Source organism: Quercus lobata, chromosome 5 (assembly GCF_001633185.2).
Source record: "Quercus lobata isolate SW786 chromosome 5, ValleyOak3.0 Primary Assembly, whole genome shotgun sequence".
In the NCBI taxonomy this organism is placed as follows: Eukaryota; Viridiplantae; Streptophyta; class Magnoliopsida; order Fagales; family Fagaceae; genus Quercus; species Quercus lobata.
This window is the reverse complement of record NC_044908.1, coordinates 4,673,753-4,695,427: the sequence shown is the minus strand read 5'-3', so window position 1 is coordinate 4,695,427 and position 21,675 is coordinate 4,673,753. Positions and strand designations below refer to the sequence as shown.

The 21,675-nt window shown below is 38.4% G+C and overlaps 2 protein-coding genes across 2 annotated transcripts; both read left to right on the top strand.

Annotated features, from left to right (window-relative positions):
• Window positions 1-9,576: 9,576 nt before the first annotated feature.
• LOC115989833 (putative receptor-like protein kinase At3g47110) lies at window positions 9,577-12,767 on the top strand. The gene is made up of 3 exons (XM_031113710.1): window positions 9,577-11,534; window positions 11,777-12,306; window positions 12,430-12,767. The coding sequence occupies exons 1-3, from the start codon at window positions 9,577-9,579 to the stop codon at window positions 12,765-12,767; spliced, it is 2,826 nt and encodes a 941-aa protein (XP_030969570.1).
• A 3,154-nt stretch (window positions 12,768-15,921) lies between these two features.
• Window positions 15,922-17,358, top strand: LOC115989832. The gene is made up of 2 exons (XM_031113709.1): window positions 15,922-16,055; window positions 16,146-17,358. The coding sequence occupies exons 1-2, from the start codon at window positions 15,922-15,924 to the stop codon at window positions 17,356-17,358; spliced, it is 1,347 nt and encodes a 448-aa protein (XP_030969569.1).
• The last annotated feature ends 4,317 nt before the right edge of the window (window positions 17,359-21,675 follow it).

The following is a 21,675-nucleotide window of genomic DNA, read 5'->3' as shown; positions in this document are numbered from 1 at the left end:
ACTTACTAGATTGTCCAAAAAAAGTATGATACTTACTAGGTACCCACGGTTCTATTTGTATTGTCTTTACTTTGATCAAGTTCACATAATCTTGCCATACCAAATTCTGAAAATTTTGGTTTCATTTTAGAATCTAATAGAATATTTCTTGCTTTGAGATCCCGATGAATAATTTAAAGTTGAGAATCTTCATGAAGGTAAAGAAGACATCGAGCAATGCCTCCTATGATTTTGTAGCAACTTTCCCAATCCGGCTATGCACACTTGATTGGATCTACATATTCGATCAAATATATTATATTGGACTAAAATGTGAGAAAAATTATTTATAGAAGCCATGCAAACCAAATAAACTACAATGAATATAAATTTGAAATGAAGGTATGAGTAAAATCAAACCAAAAATGAAGTAATCAAGACTTCTATCGGGCACAAACTCATAAATTAAAAGCCTTTCATTTCTTTCCAAGCAAAATCCTAGGAGTCTAACTAAATTTCGGTGTTGAAGCTTGGCCACCAACTGAACTTCATTCTTAAATTCAAGATCTCCTTGTCTAGAATTTGTTGAAAGCCTTTTCACAGTAATAACTTGCCCATCAGAGAGTTTACCCTAAAATGTATTAGATTAAAACATATTTAACCCTTAAGGCAATTCCACTTTTTGGACTTAATATGTGAATCCTGAATACAAACTGCTTGAATTAATAGCCTACTTGAATCATGAAGTTGGTCCTTATTGATTAAATTATCCCTTTTAAGGTTAATAATAATATATGTTACGTTTACCTTGTAAACAACAACAAATCCACCTTTTCCAAGCTTATTTGCATCAGAAAAGTTATATGTTGCAACTTTAACGGTGTATAATAATAATGCTAATAATAATGATTTTTTTTTTTCATCCAAAAAAAAAAAAAAAACAAGAATTCAAATCTGAGTTCAACTTGCACAAAAACACAAACTCAGAAACTTCATACACAAGAACACAATCCCAGATTCCAATACAAGAAACTCCAGAAACACAATGATTGTCTTGCAAGGCTGGCAAAGGGTGTCTATATTCCATAAAATAGAATGAAAATGTAATCATCAAAGGCGACCATAAATAATACCACATCTTCATCTTGTTGAACATAACGATTAATTTGCTTAGGATATCAATTAGAAAAACTAAAAAGGTTTTGCTTAAGAATTTCTAGCTATGCTATACTGCTCATAATAATTGTTCTTGATAGGACTTGCATGGTTAACATATTAAAGAGAGCCACCAATATATTATTCCCTTTGGCCCCTTCTTTTGTTTATTATTTATTTTTATAATTTGATAAACTAGGGTGTGTTTGAACCCTAGACTTCACGATATACAAATTGAGTTACAAGATTCTTATTCTTATTGTGGGGCCAAAGGAAGTGTGGCTCTGGCCCAGGCCCGGTTTATCTTAGGGTCCACGGCCCAAGCCGAGGAGAGCCATTGCCGAGGACGACCTCCTGCTCGGCACTTCACTAAATGCCCCACGAAAGGAGCAAACTGAGCGTAGGGGCAGGGCAAGGGAAAAAGCCGCCAACACAGTAACACGGAATTCGACGTCTGACAAGCCCGTACTCAAACCCATACCCATGACCATGCGCTTTTCCAACAACTCCCAACCACTCTAGGTATGGGTCAACTGGACAGGCTTGCACCCCAAAAGTAAAATCAACACGTGGACGCAAAAAAGGGGATGAAACACCAGTATAAAAGAAGAAGAAAATAAAGCTCTAGAGGGAGAACTCTGGCTAAAAAAGAAAAAGGGTTTAGCTAGAGAAACCAAGCTCGCCCATGCAGTGTTTCCCGTAGGAACTACTACTAAACAGCTCATCTATGCTCAAGATCATACCTTTGAAGCCCACTCTCTACAAATGATATTGTGAGGGCCTCTTTTCGTACGAGCCCAATACTGTCTTGGGATCGTAACAAATTGGGCACCTACACTTATAATCTTACATTTACTAGATAACAACAATCATGGAGATAAATACTAGTTTATCAAAATTTTAGGGAAGCCGAGTCTTACTTGCCCTACTTCCACTTTGCATCCCCATTGGATGGGGGCTTATGGGAGAGACTTTTCTGCTAACTTTAAAAATGGTAGTCAACTATACAGGTGTAGTGGTCTTAGTGGACTCTCATCCCATTCAACATGTACAGTGTTGGGAAATTTAGACCCCGGTTGATAGAATTAACAAGTTTTAAACCCAAGTTGTTAATTAGACTTATTATGAATAAAACTTGTTAAAACAAACAAACATCAATATCATGTCAAAATCATGCAGCGGAAAAATAAAGAAGACAAGATATGATAACCCAGGAAAACCAATGAAACAAACTAGTTTCACAGTAAAAAAACCTAGGGGGAAACCTTCATGCAAAGCAATCCACTATAGTACAGAGAAGTTTCAGATCTAGTACAAAACTTTTGTCCCTAGATTCTACAATCCTCGTAGATGAACTCACAACAGAAACCTTCTACCGCTTTAGAACCTCTAAACTCTTCAATATATGAACACCATCCTTTTAATGCATGAATCTCAGTACGTGACTAACCAATTGCGCAGATCTCAGTACACGACTTGATCACCAACTAGAAGAAGATTGTTGGCTGCAAAGTTCTTCACTTCATCAACAATGAAGATCAAGAAGTACTTGGTTACAAAACCTTAAGGCGCAAAGACGCAGTAGCTTCTTTTAGAGAGAATAAGACATCGGTCACCTTTTGCATATGTTCTCCTTGTATTCTCTTATGTGACGGCCTCTAAAATAAGCCTTATATAGGTCTAGGATTGTGAGAAAAGAAACCCTACACATACATGTCATCATGGGCCAAAAATCAGATCTGAAAATCTGAATTCTCGTAACCTCGATTGATCAGGAGGTGTCGAGGAGGTATTGAGCTTTAAACTTCAACAAATACAGCTATCGAGAAGCTATCGATGAGACATGAGATTTCTCGATCGATCCACCTAGCTATCGAGAGGTGTCGAGATTGCGATAACAATCAACTGAAAAACTCGATAGATAGCCTAGCTGTCGAGAGGTGTCAAGCAATTGTCGAGCTATCTGTCCAGCTTTAATGAATAGCCCTTCTTCACTTGTTTCTTGGTCCAATCTTCATGGCTTTAATACTAGACTTGAACAACACGTTTCTTGAAGTATTAAACACATCTTAGATCTTCCCAATTACAAGTAAAATATGTTTTGTCAAATGATTAGCCAACTACATAACTATTGACATGTGTTCCTAACATGAATTACATATGTCTTAACATACGGCACATGGAATGGAATCTAAATGAAGTAATTTTAGAAGTACACAATATTTTCCACAATATTTTTGTGCAAATTGTTATTAATTTTTAAGTAGGCCCACAACTTATACTATTTTATTGTTAGTTTAAGTCATTTCAATTATTGTAACAATTCTAAGGGGGAAAAAAAATTGTTTCTCTAGAATTTTTGCATCCAAGACAACAAAATACAAAATACAAAATACAAAAAAAAAAAAAAAGAAAAAAAAAAAAGAAAAGAAAAGAAAAGAAAGGCAACAAGCTAGAAAAGAAAAATAGAATAGTACTCCATTTTCTCTTTACTTTCTTTTCTTTTCCCCTCTTTTCCATGTTTCCATACTTCAAATCTTATGCGAAATCAATGATCCAACAATATTACTAACTTTTCATTTTTAGAATCACCAAAATTATTACTAACTTAGAATTTCAATCCAGTAATATGGATTCATGAAAAAAAAGGCCATTACCATCATATATAAATAAAATATTACCTGACATCACCTAATTAACAATATCTTTAATATACATAAAATTAAATTTATATCAAATCCATTTTCATTTATATTTAAATTTTATATCATATGATTCAAATCCAACAGCACCGTTATCGACAACCCAATGAAAAATTTAAATTGAAAAACTGAAATTGGAGATAAAGTGAGATTGGTATATCGTAATGTGGCTTCCTATTTGCATGAATAAAACTAGAGCTAGGGAAGGAACAAGTGGATAAATTGCGCCAATCTTCTTTGAAGTTGATCAAAATGATACTCCTCCCAAACGTGGGTATAAAATTATAAATGACGCCTCACAATATTACTTACCTAATGAAATATTTATTTTTAATTTTTAAAAATATTACGCATTTTTACAAACCAATTGAGGTTAAGTTTTATTTATACAAACCTCACGGGAGGGGAGATCTTAGGAAAAAATTGGCTTTTGCCCCTTTCAAAAAAACAATCCAGCATTTTGCCATTTTTCCCAAATTAATTAGGAAAATACCCCTTTTTTTAAACTTGATTTTCTCAAAATCAGGTTAAGCCTTATAGTGACGTTTTTAAGGAGTTTATAGTGATGTTTTAAGGATTTATAGTGGCGTTTTGTAATCCGATCTCCATAAAGTCAAGTTATAGGTAAAAAAAAAGAAAAAAAAAATTGCATGTAACTCGACTTCATAGAAATCGGATTACAAAACGCCACTATAGGTCCTTAAAATGTCACTATAGGCTCCTTAAAACGCCACTATAGGGTTCCAAATTTTTTTTTTTTTTTTTATAACTCGATTTTGAGAAAATCAAGTTTTGAAAGAGAGACATTTCCTTAATTAGTTTGAAAAATAAGCCAAAATACTAGATTTTGTTTTTTTGAAAAGGGCATTTGCCCATTTTCTCTGGAGATCTTATTTTGTCCATCATTATGGTATGATCAGTTATATAAAAAATGCAATATCTTTTTTGAAAGTCAAACATTGACATATATTTTTCATTTATACAAACCTTGAAGGAGGAGTGTCATTTCGTCCAATGTTTAGTGGGATTTTTATTCGGTGAAATTTTAGATAAGATTGGTTTTATTTACCCAAAAATAAAAGACAAACAGAGAAAGGTGAAACGATGGAGAGAAATCAATGGTAGGTTTTTTTTTCTTGTTGATAAGATAAATGGTAGTTTATTTATTTATTTATAACTTGTCAATTTATTCCAAAAAAAAAAAAAAAACTTGTCAATTTGAGAATTGACAAGTTGAGAAAGACAAAGTCTTTTTGTTCATGTGATGTGATTTGTCTGAATTAGGGGGAAAAAGGAAGCTTTATTTCAATGAAAGGATCATCAATCTTTTTATTTATTTTTCATTTTTTTGGTGAAAGGGAATATAAATTAATTAAATGAAGTTAAGCTGTACAAAGTCTGATTCTCCTCTTTTCAAAAAAAAAAAAAAAAAAAAAGTCTGATTCACCTTTTACTAAAAAAATAAAAAGGATGATTCTCCAAAAAAAAAAAGGGGGAGTACAAAGTCTGGTACATAACAGATCGATAACACCGTCATCAATTAAAAGCTGAGTCAAAATACTAGGATTAAAGTACTAACACAAAAATATCATTAGTTGACCTTTTCGCATGAGCCAAATAACCTCAACCCATACCTACTTTTACCCTTGGGTTGCTGATTTGAATTTTATTTTGACTAGGTTTAGTAGCAATCAATGCCATTCGGGAATTTCCTACAGATTTTGGCCGAAAATTTTGATGGATGCTCATACTTGTCTTATTTATTGTATCCTTCTATTGGACAAGCTTGTGGTCTGTGAATTTTAGCTGAAAAGGTAATCGAGTGTCTTGGCACTCTCTCAAATAGCATGAAAATTACCTATTTGGTACCATCAAAAGTTATTTTATCTATTTTGCCTTCTCATTTTACAAAACACCCAACATCAGTGATTTTATTTTAGCTTTCAACACAATAAAATATTGAAAATCAGTGGTTTTATTTTAGCTTTCAACATTAGTGGTTTTATTTTAGCTGTCGCTGCCCAACCCTTCCCACTCCCAGGTTTCACTTAGAAAGTTAGGTTTCTGTTTTGTTTTTGTTTTTTTTTTTTTTTTTTTTTTTTTTTAAGTGTCTTGCTTCCGCTTAAATCCTTTCTCTTATTTCTATTTTCTTTTTTCCTTTTTTTTTTTTTGGGTGTCTTGTGTGTTGTGTAAATTGTAATGTCAGGTGTGTTTTTTTTTTTTTTTTTTTTTTGGTAAACAGTGGACTAACATTAAACTAAAAACCAGAAGTCACAGGACAAAGCCTGGAAAAATACATCCCAACAGCATCTTCCTCAAGGGAGGATAAAATGTCCACAGGCGGACTTTGAAAAATAATGAACTCTAAAGATTGATTAGCTCCTAGTCTAACCAACTTATCCGCACACCGATTCACCTCACGGTAGCAGTGTTTCAAGCTAATCCGGCGAAACCGAGAGATCAACGTTCTGCAATCATCCAAAATGGGAGACACAATACTGTTGGCATGATCGATATTGAGAAAAGCATCTAGAACACCTTTAGCATCTATCTCTACTTCTATTGAATCAAAATTCCTACTGCAGCATAATTGAAGACCATCACGCAGCCCCCATAACTCTGCCGTTAAGCTATTTGCCGCACCAATTCTTCTAGCAAATCCCGTGATCCATTGCCCATGCTCATCTCTAATGATACCACCACAATCGGTCCTGTCCATGCCTAGCCCAGCAGCTCCATCAGTATTTAATTTGTACCACCCCATCTGAGGCTTTTCCCATCTGATCTGCTTCATCACCTTTCGACTGGGATTGCTGATTGAAGCAGCACACCAGGTGAATTCCAAGGCTCTGTTGGTGATCTCTGCTGCTATTCTAGGATTTTTACTTTTCCCATTAAACATCATCTGGTTTCTGCTCTTCCAAATAAACCAGATGGCAAATAAAAAGATTGTTCTCCAAGAGGAAACGCAGCCATCTCGACCTCTCCCTATTTTTCTGTTAAACTCCAGCCACTTATGCAGACCATCAGACCAGAAAAAGCGGTCATCCCATCTCACCCCCAACTGGATCCACACTGGTTTAATTTTCCTGCAATCCCGCAAAGCATGAATAATTGATTCAGAACTTCTTCCACAGAGGGGGCAGTTATCATCTACAAGCATCCCCCTTTTTACTAAGCATTCCTTAACCCCTATGCTATTATGGAAACACTGCCAAACAAAAGTTTGGATTCTTGGAAGAATGTCGATTTTCCAAATCCATTTACCTGGAAACTCCTCGTCATGCAAATCTCCCATAGCAATTTTGTATGCACTTCTAAGCTCAAAATTACCTTGGGCCGAGGCAGACCAAGCTACTTTATCCCCACTAGTAGAATTAAGGGCACAAGGAGTGGCTTGGATAATAAACTTGATGTTTAGCGGGATTTCAAAGGATAGGCAACTCCAGTCCCAAACTCCATCCTTGAGAATATCCTTAATTTTTTGCTGCTGATCCACCAAAGACAAAGGCCCATGAATCAATTGGCGCATCGATCCTTTAGAAGTCCAATTATCCGACCAAAACTTAAGATTGCTATTGCTACCAACCACCCACCTAACTCCCCGATTGAAGGTATCAGAACCTTTCTTTAGAGCTGACCAAACCCGTGAGCAAGGAAGCCTTCTCTCATTCCTAGATTGGAGTCTATGGGTAGTACAATATTTAGCTCTCAGAACCCGAGCCCAGGGGGAATTACTCTCCGTGTGAAACCGCCAATTAAGCTTAGAAAGTAAAGCAAAATTTCTGCCCTTAGCAGTCTGCAAACCCAGCCCACCTTCAGATCTTGGTTTAGTAACTTTGTGCCAACCCACCCAATGCATCTTCTTCACTAAATCAGTCGATCCCCAAAGAAAATTTCTGTTCACATGATCCACCCCTTGCAAGATCTGGTTTGGCAGAAAGGAACACTGCATGGTATAAGCTGGGATAGTTGAGGTAGAAGTCTGAACCAACACTGCTCTCCCAGCCAACGATAGAAGATTAGCCTTCCAACCCGCTAATTTCTGCTTCACCCTATCCAAGACAAAGTTGAAATCTTGAGAGGTTGAATTAGGGTGCGTGATGGGAATTCCAAGGTATTTCCCCAAATTAGGGGTAGACGTAAAGCCTAGGATATCGCTCAAGGATTCCCTAGTGTCTCGATCTACATTCGGCGAGAAGTACACCTTAGACTTGGAATCACTAATGGTTTGATCCGACATTGCATAGAAATCATCCAGGACATCTCTTATTGTAGAACAATTTGGGAGATCCGCTTTAGCGAATAGAACAAGATCATCGGCAAACATAAGGTGCAAAAAAGCTGGGCCATTTCTGGATGCCTTCACCGAATTCCACATCTTTTGATTACACTTCTCTTCAATCATTTGACTAAGATAGTCCACACACAAAATGAAGATGTCTGGGGATAAGGGGTCCCCTTGTCTTATTCCCCGGGAAGGAAGAATCGGATCAAGGGGGTTGCCATTGAAGAGAATCGAGGTAGTAACCGAGGACACACAACTCATAATAAGCTCAATAAGGCTGGCCAGAAGATTAATTCTGCTCAGCATCCTTCTTATAAAACTCCATTCCAACTTATCGTAGGCCTTTTCTAAGTCAATCTTGATAGCCATAAAACCTACTTTCCCTTTCTTCTTGCTGATAGTGCGCACCAACTCTTGAACAATTATGGCATTATCAACTCCTTTCCGACCGGGCACAAATGCCGATTGCAGCGGAGAGATTAGATTTCCCAAAAAAGGCCTAAGCCTAGCCACTATTATTTTGGTAACTATCTTATAAGTCGTATTACACAGGCTGATTGGACGATAGCTCCCAAGAGTCTCCGGTCCTTGAATTTTAGGGATGAGGACAATGCGAGTTTGATTCAACTTTTCCGACATTTTCCTCTCCCTAAAAATTTTTTTCACTTCCTCCACCACCTGCTGTGTGTTGGTGTTCTCCTAGGCTAGTTGTTAGAATCGGCTTGGCTTTTGCTCTTTAGGCTTTGCGTGGGTTTGTTTTGGATGTTGTTTGGGCTTAAGTTTGCTGTTGGGCTAATATTTTTGAGCTTGTTAAATTTATTTCAAATTTTAAATCAATAAATTTTTTATAGTTTTTAAAAATATCAATAATATTGTTAAGGGTATAAAATGCAAATTTATTGAAACAAATGGCTAAATTTAATACATTATATATACTAGCATTTTAAAAAAATTTGGGGGCCATTCCAACCCCCCCCCCGGGAGAGAAGCAAAAGCGTAAGTGCCATCTATCACTTGAAATGTAAAGCAGCTTAATAAGACAATTATCAAACTTTGTTTTTTTAATGTAGTATATAACATAAAAAAATTACTTGAGAAAATTTTTATGTTTACATCCCATAAACTATGCGGTTTAAAATGTAATTTTCCCTTTGTAAACAATCCCCAACCTATAGGGATTGGGAAAACTTGGTTACCACGTTCTCTTCATGTTTTCTGCAATCGCTTACATCTTTTTTTCTTTTTTCTTTTTTTTATAATTTTGTGTCTTTGATGTCGTTTCTTTTTTGTTTGTTTTTGATATATTGTCAAAGTAAGGCAATAACCATATCCACATAAATGGTTTATTATATTGTAGAATAGACGCCTATTTTGTCATCATGAAGACCTTGTTCCTGCAACATTTCCTCTGCAGACACCTTAATTAGTCAAACAAAACACAAAACTCTCAAAATGGAAATGAAAAGGCAAGGAAGAAAATCTCCAGTTGCAGCTATGAGTCTGAGTCACTCAATTCACTTCCAAGCGATCCTGCAGCATATAAAAACTCTTGCTGTTTTCGTTGGTAGTCCCACTGGCACCTCCAGTTATTTCGGTGGGAATGAGACTGATCATCAGGCTTTGTTAGCCTTCAAGACAAAGATAACATGTGATCCTACAAATGTTTTCAGCTCGTGGAATGACTCACTCCATTTTTGTGAGTGGGAAGGTGTTACGTGTGGCCACAAGCATAGAAGAGTCACTGTATTAGATCTTCAGTCCAGAGGTTTGGTGGGTTCCTTGTCTCCATACATAGGCAATCTCAGCTTTGTTAGAGAAATCTTTCTCTTGAACAACACTATTCGAGGCAAAATTCCTGATGAAGTTGGTCATCTATTCAGGTTGCAAACATTGATGCTGAATATGAACTTCTTCGATGGGGAAATTCCCGCAAACCTTTCCCATTGCTCCAACCTCAAGGTCCTTTTTGTAGCTGGTAATAACCTTTCGGGTTCATTACCCATGGAGTTTTTATCTTTGTCAAAGCTAGAGTCTCTTGCTATTGGCAGTAACAATTTCAGGGGAGGAATCCCACTTTACATTGGGAACCTTAGCTCTCTCCAAATTTTTTCAGCAGCCTATAATGACTTTGGAGGACACATTCCAGATGCCTTGGGTCAATTAAGAAGTTTATCAGTACTTGGATTGGCTTACAATAACCTTTCAGGCATGATCCCTCCATCTTTATATAATCTTTCGTCTATTACTATTTTATCAATTCCTTACAATGAACTTCAGGGAAGCCTTCCTAAAGACTTATTCCTCACCCTTCCTCATCTCCAGTGGTTACAAATTTCTGAAAACCAATTTACTGGATCTCTTCCAGTCTCATTATCTAATACTTCAGAGCTACGACGCCTCGAACTTGATCGGAACAATTTCACGGGAAAATTATCAATCAACTTTGGAGCCTTACCACGTTTTGAGGGGTTATTTATTCAATCAAATAATTTAGGAAGTGGAGATGCAGATGAAATGGATTTCTTTCAATCTTTAGCCAATTGTAGCAACTTGCTGAAATTGGATTTCATGGACAATCAATTCAAAGGTAAGTTGCCAAATGTTTTGGGCAATTTTTCAACCCAACTTAACTTTTTCTCGATGGGTCAAAACTTTATTTTTGGACAGATCCCTTTAGGATTCGGAAATTTGATCAACTTGAACATGTTAAGGATGGATGGTAACGAGTTCACAGGGACGATCCCAAGTGATATTGTTAATATGCGTAAGTTAGAGAATTTACTTTTAAATGATAACCGACTCTCTGGAACGTTACCAAGTAACCTTGGAAACTTAACGATGATAAGTATACTGTCTTTAGCAAATAATAGGTTGCAAGGAACTATACCCTCAAGTATTGGAAATTGCCAAAATTTGCTGGCATTAAATCTAGCTCAAAACAATCTTAGTGGTACTATTCCAAAGCAACTCTTTGCAATTTCCATGCTGTCAATTTCACTTAGTTTAGCTCAAAACTTTTTTGTTGGATCTTTACCATCAGAGGTTGGCAATCTTGTCCATTTAGTTGATTTGGACATATCTGAGAACAAGTTGTATGGTGAAATTCCAAGCAGCCTAGGCTCTTGCACTGGCCTTGAGCACCTTAACATGGAGGGAAATTACTTTCAAGGTGAGATTCCAACATCCTTGAGTTCTTTGAGAAGTATTGAAGGTATGGATCTTTCTAGAAACAACTTATCTGGTCAAATTCCAAATTTCTTGGAGAAGCTTAGCCTAAGGTTCCTGAATTTATCCTTCAATGATTTTCAAGGAAAGGTTCCAGCAAAAGGAGTTTTCTCAAATGCTACAGCAATATCAGTTGTTGGAAATAGTAGGCTTTGTGGGGGAAATTCAGAACTCAAGTTGCCTAGGTGCTTAACTAAACAAGTGAAGAAAAGGAAGTGGTCTTTTGCACTCACAATGGTAATTACAGTCGCATGTGTTCTTCTTGTAGTAACTACAATGTCATATTTCTTATTTTATTGGCGCAAAAATAAAAGAAAGAATAACTCTTTAGAATCTTCATTGGGAAAATCACTTTTGAAAGTTTCTTACCAACTCTCCATAAAGCAACTAATGGGTTCTCTTTAGCAAATTTGATTGGTGTTGGTAGTTTTGGCTCAGTGTATAAAGGCATCCTTGGTGAGGAGGGATCAATTGTTGCAGTCAAGGTACTTAATCTTCAGCGTCAAGGAGCTGCTAGGAGCTTCATCTCTGAGTGTGAAGCCTGGAAAAATATTCGTCATCGAAATCTTGTTAAGATCATAACTTCTTGCTCAAGCATAGATTTTAACGGCAATGATTTTAAGGCTCTAGTTTATGAGTTCATGCCCAATGGAAGTGTAGAAAATTGGCTGCATATGGATTTGGAAATGGATGTTGAGGAAGTACAGATACAAAATTTGAACCTTGTTCAAAGAATAAGCATTGCCACTGATGTTGCCTGTGCACTTGATTACCTACATCACCGCTGCCCAATGCCGATTGTTCACTGTGATCTAAAGCCAAGTAACATTCTTTTTGATTGTGATATGAATGCACATGTTGGAGATTTTGGGATTGCAAAATTTCTTTTTGAACTCACAAATTCTAAACAAAGCAGCTCGATTGGAATAAGAGGAACAATTGGGTACACTCCTCCAGGTAACAACAATTTACTGAACTTTTTATTATTGATACATGCATTCCCACATCTACAATGATTGTTTTTTGAGCTTCTAAATTGTAATGAACTATATTATCTATGTCAAATATTTTGAATGACAGAATACGGTCTAGGAAGTGAGGTGTCAACCAAAGGAGATGTGTACAATTATGGAATCATGTTGTTAGAGGTGATAACGGGAAAGAGACCCACAAATAGTATGTTTGAAGGAGGCTTTAACCTTCACAACTATGCTAGCATGGCCTTGCCTGACCATGTAATGGAGATTATAGACCCAAAACTTTTAAACAATGTTGATGAAAAAGAGGAGTGTTTAATATCCTTGGTCAAGATCGGAGTTGCATGCTCCATGGAGTTGCCACAAGAACGATGGGACATTAGCAAGGCCTTGTTTGAGCTGCATTTGGTCAAGGACATTCTTCATGGTGGTAGGATTTAGCGCAACGTTCTCAAATATTTAAAAGGTCAAAAATCAAACTTTTTACCCTCTTTATGTTGGTATTAAGTTCTTTATTTTGACATTTTCTTCATTATGTTGTATTCTATTAACTAATTGCAGGTTCATAAAGTTTGACAATGGATGGAAAGACGCGTCTTGCATTCTAGATAAACATGCTAGTAGTTTATGGAGGAGTATTTTATATTGTTCTTATACCCTATCTTATATCTGTAGTTTATATGCGTGAGTAACTCAAAATAATTTCCTTCAAACTTGTATTTGTGTTTGATTTTATTGATATCATGTTAGGGAGATTAATTATCTAATTTCATTTGTAGTTGTAATCTTTTGGGGGGGAGGATTTGAACCTAGATGTTTTTGAAACATCGGCAGTTGCCAACAAGTTGAGCTATATTATAAGACTCCTGGCTATTATGTAAGATTTAATTTTTTATTTTTATTTTTTTTAATCCTACTATTGGTTGAGAAGATAGCTATTATGTTGATTTATGATTGTTCACACAAAAATACAAAATTTTGAGTCACCTAATCATGCTTGAGCGCAATTAAATAAAAATGACAATGTGTTATACGAGACTTTGCTCAAAAGCTCCAAAAGGTTAAATCTCATGCCAAAAACACACACACGCAGTGCTGTTCGACCATATCTTATCTTTGACAAAAAGATATCTAATGCATCAAATATAGTTGAGTTTCCCCTGGTTTTTATCTTTTGTGCTTCTTGTAATCAAGAGCGAATCAAATGAACCAGAATCCCATCTATGCTCCTAAACTCTAAAAATGGGGGAACATTTATTAAATGAATCCAGTAACTCAATTTCGTTTGTCTTCCATTCCTTGTGAAGGAAAGACCCCCCATTTCATAATGCTTGGGGAATGCAAGTTTGATTGAGGATTGGAGAAGAGAGGTGAAAGAAAGGGCTTGGGATGGATTTAGGAGCTTTGGTGTGATTAGTGTGGGGTGAGAGTAGCACCTATGGTAACGAGAGGGGGTGGGGGGATTTCGCGTCTATATGTGGTGTGTTGGTTGGACCTACACACCCTATTTGTTCCATAATCTATGGGTCTGTTGGAGCCCTACTTTGATCAACTGGCTAAGATTTTCACCAGATGTGAAATCACTGGTGCTCAATTTAGTGTTATTTTTATATGGGGATTCTATCTATTGTTGTAGGATGAGATAATTATTCATTTTTCAGTGTCAAATGTATATGATCATATATTTTTTTTTTCATGTTGAAAAAAAAAGACTAAAGAATACTTTTTTTTTATCTTAAGTTTGGGATTGTCATTTTGGATGTTTACATTTCAAAATTTTCATTTTGATCTTTCATGTTTAATTTTGTTTTACAATTTTGTTAATAATTTGGTGACACTGACAATTTATGAGTAACATGATGAAGCAAAATGAAAAATTTGAAACATAAAAGGCAAAAATAAAAATAACCACAAACTTTAAGTGACAAAAATGTACTTTAGTATTTAAAAAATAACTGTGGAATGCTCTAGTTCTTTTATACTAATGAACTAAGACACTCAAAGAGATTTCTTCATAATCCAAACCAAATCACGGCCAAATACAAATTGCCATAAAGTACAAACCAAAGAGAGAACTACTAAACAAATTTGCACCAAATAAAAAGGTGCAATACTGCCAAAAGGTCTTACAAATATTAATTGTTGCGGCACACATAGAGTAACAAAAAAACAAGTCGAAGAGCACTTCACTTATTTGCTAAATATGAGACAAGATATGTTTTTGGTAGTTTATTTGCTAAATGTATGATAAAACAATAGAATTAGCTTACTTTTAAAAGGATAAAACTTAAGTAGCCTTTTGCTTTCGAATAAAAGATCTAGGGTTTGAATCATGCATATACCAAAAACTAATTTATATTTTGACTTTATGATAAATAACAATCATTTTAAAGTGAATTCCATGGATTGGAATTCTATCGTCTCAACAACAACAACAACAACAATAATAATAATAATAATAAAGTATAATCTTTTTCAATGTTAATTAAATTTAAAATGACAAAGTGTTTGAATTGAATTGTAGAAAATAATGTATTGCAACTGATAGGGGAGTAGAAAATTAGTCTAACTCCGGTTCGTCCAAAGTGGTCGTCCAGATCCAATTGAGCAAGTTCGACCTGGAATCACCCCAGAATAAGTAAAAGTGTTCATCGACAATAATACTACTCTTGATCAGTGAAGTCTTCCATGGTCGATAAAGTCGTCCATGATGAAGGTCGTCCATGGACGACCTTCAGATGTCCATGGACGACCGAACAGTCCTCCACCAGACGAACGAATACGCAACACTTAGAACTTTTGACTCTCTGTAGCGGTTACTAAACCCGCAACTATCTCAACGAATCCATCAAATAAGTTAACTTCCGTTAGCGGTTACAATTTTAGTAGCCGTTGAGGAAGTTAACTCCGGACTCGTTGGCTTCCACAAATCTTGGGGAGGTTATTGGACAAATAACCGTCCCCAGGATCCCTATATAAAGGACTGGTCTGAACCCGACAGAGGTAAGAACTTTTCTGAGACATTACTCCCAAATACTTGGAACTCCCTTCTCTGCGAGACTAACTTCTTCATCGGAGAGGGTTTGGCCGGTATTCTCCGATCTCCTCTTTGACTGTTTGTTTCTTGTAGGCCTTCCATCACTTCAGTAGCCCACCGAAGCCAGATCATCCACCTTACTGATTCGGATCGATATCAGTTGGTGCCGTCTGTGGGGAAGAGATTGTTTTGCAACTTTCTTTTCTGCGACAAAAGGTTAGGATGGTCAGGACCAGGTCGAGGGCTACTAGCCTAGGCCGTCAGGGAAGCAGAGGCGCTTCAAATGATCCCCAACGCGATCGCCAATCCGCACCAGTCATGCAGACATCGTCTGTTCAACATGTGCAATTTATGGCGGCTGCAATGGCGAAGTTGACTCACCAAAACCAAGAGTTAAGAATGGAGATCAATCAGATAAGATAGAAATGTGAGGAACGTGAAGGAAAAACACAAGGTCACGGCGATAGAGAAAATCCTGAGATTGGAAGTCAGTTAAGAGGCACCACTTCATGGACGGTACCATACTTGAAAGAAGAAATGGACCAAATGAAGAGAGTCATGGAGGAAATGAAAGAGAACATGAGGAGGATGAATCCTATAGAAGATTTGGTCCACAGAACCGACTCTCCCTTTACGGCTTCCATCAACGGTCATCCTCTACCATCAAAATTCAAACTGCCTTCCCTGGATTCGTACGACGGAACGCGTGACCCGTTTGACCACATTGCTACTTTCAAGACAACTATGCACCTTCAAGGGGTCCCTGATGAAATCATGTGTAGAGCCTTCCCTACCACCCTTAAAGGCCCGGCGCGAGTTTGGTTCAGCAAAATACCTCCAAGTTCTGTAGGTTCTTTCGAAGAGTTAAGCAAACTGTTTGTTAACAACTTCATCGGGGGACAAAGACACAAGCGTTCTTCATCCAGCTTGCTGACCATAGAGCAAGGGGAGAACGAAAGCCTGCGGTCATTCATCACTCGCTTCAACAGAGAAGCCCTTAGTGTGGACGAGGTGGACGACAAGCTTCTACTGGCAGCCTTCCACAATGGGATTAATTCTGATTTATTTATCCACAAGTTATATGAGAAGGAGCCTCAAACTATGGATGAGCTTGTCCATTCGGCTCAGAACTTCATGAATACAGAAGATGCGATCATAGCCAAGAAGAGGAAAAGAGCTGAAAGGATGGAAGCGCATCCAGCACGCCACTCAGAACAAGGCCCTCGTCCAAAGAAGGGACGGACTGAAGATAAAAAGGAACGAGATAACAGGAAGACAGGTCCTTTGGGAAGAAGCGAGAACTATACGCCCCTGAATGCTCCACTTGATCAAGTGCTCATGCAAATCGAAGACGACCCTTCCCTAAAATGGCCAGAGAAGATGAAGGGAGATCCCAATAAGCGCAATAAGAGTAAATATTGTCGCTTCCACAAGGACCATGGGCATGACACGGATGAATGTTATGACCTGAAGCGGCAGATTGAGAATCTTATTAGACAAGGAAAGCTGAGGCACTTCGTTGGAAGGGATCATAGAGATGAGAAGTTGAAAGGAAAAATGGAGGAATCGTCCTGGCCCCCACTAGGAGAGATAAGGATTATCGTTGGAGGAAACTCGATGGGGCAATCTTCCAAGTCGAAGAAAATATATCTCAAAGTGGTGCAAAACGTCCAGCTCTTTGGACGATCACCAAGGACGAGATCAAGGGACGAGCCGGCCATTTCCTTCACCGACAAAGATGCTGAGAGGATCCATCACCCGCATGACGATGCGATTGTCATTACTCTGCTTATTGCAGATTATACGACCAGGAGAGTGTTAGTTGACAATGGAAGCTCAGCAGACATATTGTACTACCCTGCCTTCCAACAGATGAGGTTTGGGCGGGATCAACTTCGTCCAGTTTGCTCACCACTGATAGGGTTCGGAGGAATGAAGGTGCAGCCCGTAGGCACCATTACATTACCAGTAGTGGTAGGGTCATACCCGCAGTAGATAACTAGGGAAGTCAATTTCCTCGTGGTGGACTGTTCGTCTTCATACAATGCCATTATTGGAAGACCAACTCTGAACAGTTGGAAGACGATAACATCTACCTACCATCTATCAGTCAAATTCTCTACGGAGTACAGGATAGGGCAAGCACAAGGAGATTAGTTGGCAGCTAGAGAATGCTACTTAGCCATGATGGCTTTGGACGAACAGGTACAGACAATGAGCATCGAGGAAAGAAGGGTTATTGCAGAGCCCACAGAGGTATTGGAAGATGTTCTTTTGCAAGAAGATGATCCCGAGAAATTCAGCAGAATTGGAACAGGTATGAAGGAGAAGGCAAGAAAAGACCTCATCCAGTTCCTGAGAAAGAGTATCGATATTTTTGCATGGAGTCATGACGACATGCCAGGAATCGACCTAAGTGTGATCACTCATCGATTGAATGTGTACCCCTTTTTTAAGCCTGTTCGTCAGAAGAAGAGGGTATTCGCTCTCGAGCGGGATAAGGGGATCAAGGAAGAGGTTCAGAAACTGACCACGACACAGTTCATTAAGGAAGTCTATTACCCAGATTGGTTAGCCAATGTGGTGATGGTGAAGAAAGCAAATGGAAAGTGGAGAATGTGTGTAGATTTCACTAACTTGAACAAGGCATGTCCCAAGGATAGTTATCCCATGCCACGCATTGATCAATTGGTGAACTCTACGGCTGGCCATCAGTTGCTGAGCTTCATGGACGCCTTCTCAGGATATAATCAGATCAAGATGGATGAAGCTGATCAGGAAAATACATCCTTCATTACCAGCCAAGGCTTGTTTTGCTACAAAGTGATGCCCTTCGATTTGAAGAACGCAGGGGCAACTTATCAAAAGTTGGTAAATCACATGTTTCGTCCACAGATAGGACGAAATGTGGAGGTTTATGTCGACGACATTCTTGTGAAGAGCATAGACGAGGGAAGCCATCTAGACGACCTACAAGAAACCTTTGAAACACTTCGGCGATATAAGATGAAGTTGAACCCAAGTAAGTGTGCATTCGGAGTATCGTCGGGAAAGTTTTTGGGGTTCATGGTTTCGTAAAGAGGAATCGAGGCGAATCCAAACAAGATCCAAGCTATATTGGACATGGAGCCACCGAAGAGTATCAAGGAAGTCTAATCCCTCACAGGACGAGTTGCTGCTTTGAACAGATTTGTTTCGAAAGCCACAGACAAATGTTTACCTTTCTTCAAAGTCCTCAGGAAGGCATTTGAATGGATGGACGAATGTCAAAGGGCCTTCCAAGACCTGAAGGACTATCTCACTACTACCCCATTATTAAGTCTGTCCGTGCAAGGAGAAGAATTGTACCTATACTTAGCGGTGTCCCCACACGCCGTAAGTTTAGCTTTAATCAAAGAAGAAGGGAAAGTACAAAAACATGTGTACTACACTAGCCGAGCACCCAGAGGAGCAGAGGGAAGGTATCCGCTTATAGAGAAATTGGCTTTTGCACTGATAACAGCTTCTAGGAAGTTAAGACATTACTTCCAAGTTCATGTCATCAATGTCATGACAGACCATCCGCTTAAGAAGGCAATGAACAAGCTAGAAGCCACAGGATGGTTGATTCAATGGGCAGTGGAACTTAGTGAATTTGACATTCGGTACCAACCGAGAAATGCAATAAAGGCTCAAGCCCTAGCAGATTTCATTGCAGAGTTCACTCCGAGTCACGAGGATCTTGGGGAAGGAGAGTACAATAAAAAATGGGTCGTCCATGTAGATGAATCGTCTACATTGTATGCTGGAGGAATAGGAGTTGTTTTGCAGTCGCCAGAAGGAGACAAATTAAAGTACAAGGCCCGTTTGCAATACCAGACTACTAACAATGAAGTGGAGTATGAAGCCCTTTTAAAGGGGTTGGAGTTGGCCAAGTTTGTAGAAGTAGACTCAATACTTGTCTTGGGAGACTCTCAATTGGTCATAGGTCAAGTAAATGGGACATGCGAAGCCAAGGAAGACAGAATGAAGAAATATCTAAGGAAGGTAGTATGCCTTGTAAAGAAATTCAAAAAAGCTGATTTTGTTCAAATCCCGAGGGAAGGGAATATGGAAGCAGATATTCTGGCGAAGGAAGCATCTGCGAATGAAGCATTGGACGAGTTGGATGAAGTACACTACATGCCAAGTATAGACCTTCCAGAAATGCTGCAGATAGAGGTTGACAGAAATTGGATGACCCCAATAGTGTCATACTTGAAGGATGGAAGGCTTCTAGAAGAGAAGGACGAAGCTAGGAAGCTCAGGGTCAAATCAGCCAGGTATGTACTTATGGACGAAGTGTTATACAAAAGAGGTTTTTCCCAGCCTCTCTTAAGATGTTTGGCTCCGGACGAGGCAAACTACATGTTGAGGGAGGTTCACGAAGGAGCATGCAGAAACCATTCGAGAGCCAGATCACTCGTCCATAAAGTCATCCGTAGCGGATTCTATTGGCCAATCATCCAAGCTGATGCGAAGGCATATGTCAAAGTATGTGATCAATGTCAACGCTTCAGCAACATTCCCAGATAGCCAGCAGAATATCTCACACCAATGATGGCCTCTTGGCCTTTCGCGCAATGGAGACTGGACATTTTGGGGCCCTTTCCGACTGGAACTCGGCAAATGAAGTTTCTAGTGGTAGGAATAGATTACTTCACAAAATAGGTGGAAGCCGAACCCTTAGCAAAAATTACGCAGCAGAATGTCAAGAACTTCGTCAGGAAGAACATTGTATGCAGATTCGGGGTACCTAGAGTACTAGTGTCTGACAATGGACGACAGTTTGACAACACACCTTTCAGGGAATTTTGTGAACAGCTTGAAATGAAGAACCATTACTCTTCACCCTCCCACCCACAGGCCAATGGCCAGGCAAAAGTAGCGAACCAATCCTTGTTGAAAATCATCAAGACTCAGCTTGAAGGGGCAAAGGAAGTATGGCCGGATGAGTTACCAGGTGTTTTATGGGCTTATAGAACGACAGTGAGAACTCCAACAGGGGAAACTCCTTTTAAACTAGCCTATGGAAGTGAGGCAGTTATACCGGCAGAAGTACACATGACGAGCCACAGGGTGAGGAAGTATCAAGCTGAAGAAAACGAAGAACAACTCCGTCTTAACCTTGACCTTATGGACGAGGTTAGGATGGATGCAGAATAGAGGACAGCGAGGTACAAAAATCTCATGGCAAGGCAATATGATGCCATGGTGAAGCCTAGGCGTTTCAACATCGGGGATCTCGTCCTGAAGAGGGTTACCTTGGCAACAAGAAACCCGGCCTATAGGAAACTTGGGCCAAATTGGGAAGGACCTTATAGGGTTATCAACTGCAAGAGGCAAGGATCCTATTATTTGGAAGCTTTGGATGGGCGGAGGCTGGAACACCCTTGGAATGTTGAGCACCTAAGGAAATACCATCAATAAGTGCTGACTCTTGACAAAAGTGTCCTTGGACGAGATACCTGGACGAGCAGAAGTGTTTGTTTACTACTATTGTGTGTTTTAAGTATTTTAATAATCCCCTAGAAAGTACATTAGTGTTTTCACTTTTGTGCTATTCATGGACGAATTGGTTTGTATTTTTAATTCAATAAGGCACTAGCTCACGAGCATGTGCCATGCCTGTCGACGAATGTTTACATAAGTTTGGATTTTCAAATATATATATATATATATATATTGTGTTTTCAAGTATATTATTGGAATCCTTTGTATGTTCATTCAGATTGATCCACAAAAAAGAAAGATAAGCATGGATGAATGAAATCCTTGGACGCAAGGATATATCATCCACAAGCTTTCCTCCAAAGGAAAAATGAAACAAGGTACATCCGTCCAAAGCATGAGACGAGATGAAACCTAAGCTAAAAATGAAGTCAAGGTCCATCCGTCCAAAGCATAAGATGAGATGAAACCTAAGTTAAGGGTATATCCGTCTAAAGCTCAAGACGAGATGAAATCTGAGAAGTGTCCGTCCGAGACACGGACGAGCAAAGACCTCAAAACTAGCTTAACAATCCATTGCATTGGACGAGAAATCGCTGGGAAGTCTAATCATCAAGGACGACAAAATGATCGTCCATAATTTTGAATGATGAAAAAATCTAATAAAAAAGGATGTCATTCATAAACGAACTATACATAAGCTGAAAGGAATCAATTTACTCTATCTTGGTGATGTAATAAAAAATTCACCCCCATACTCAAGACGAGGCGAACTGAATTCCTGGGTGGACGAACCACATAGTCTCAAATGATATGACTTATGAAAATAAAAATTTCATATAT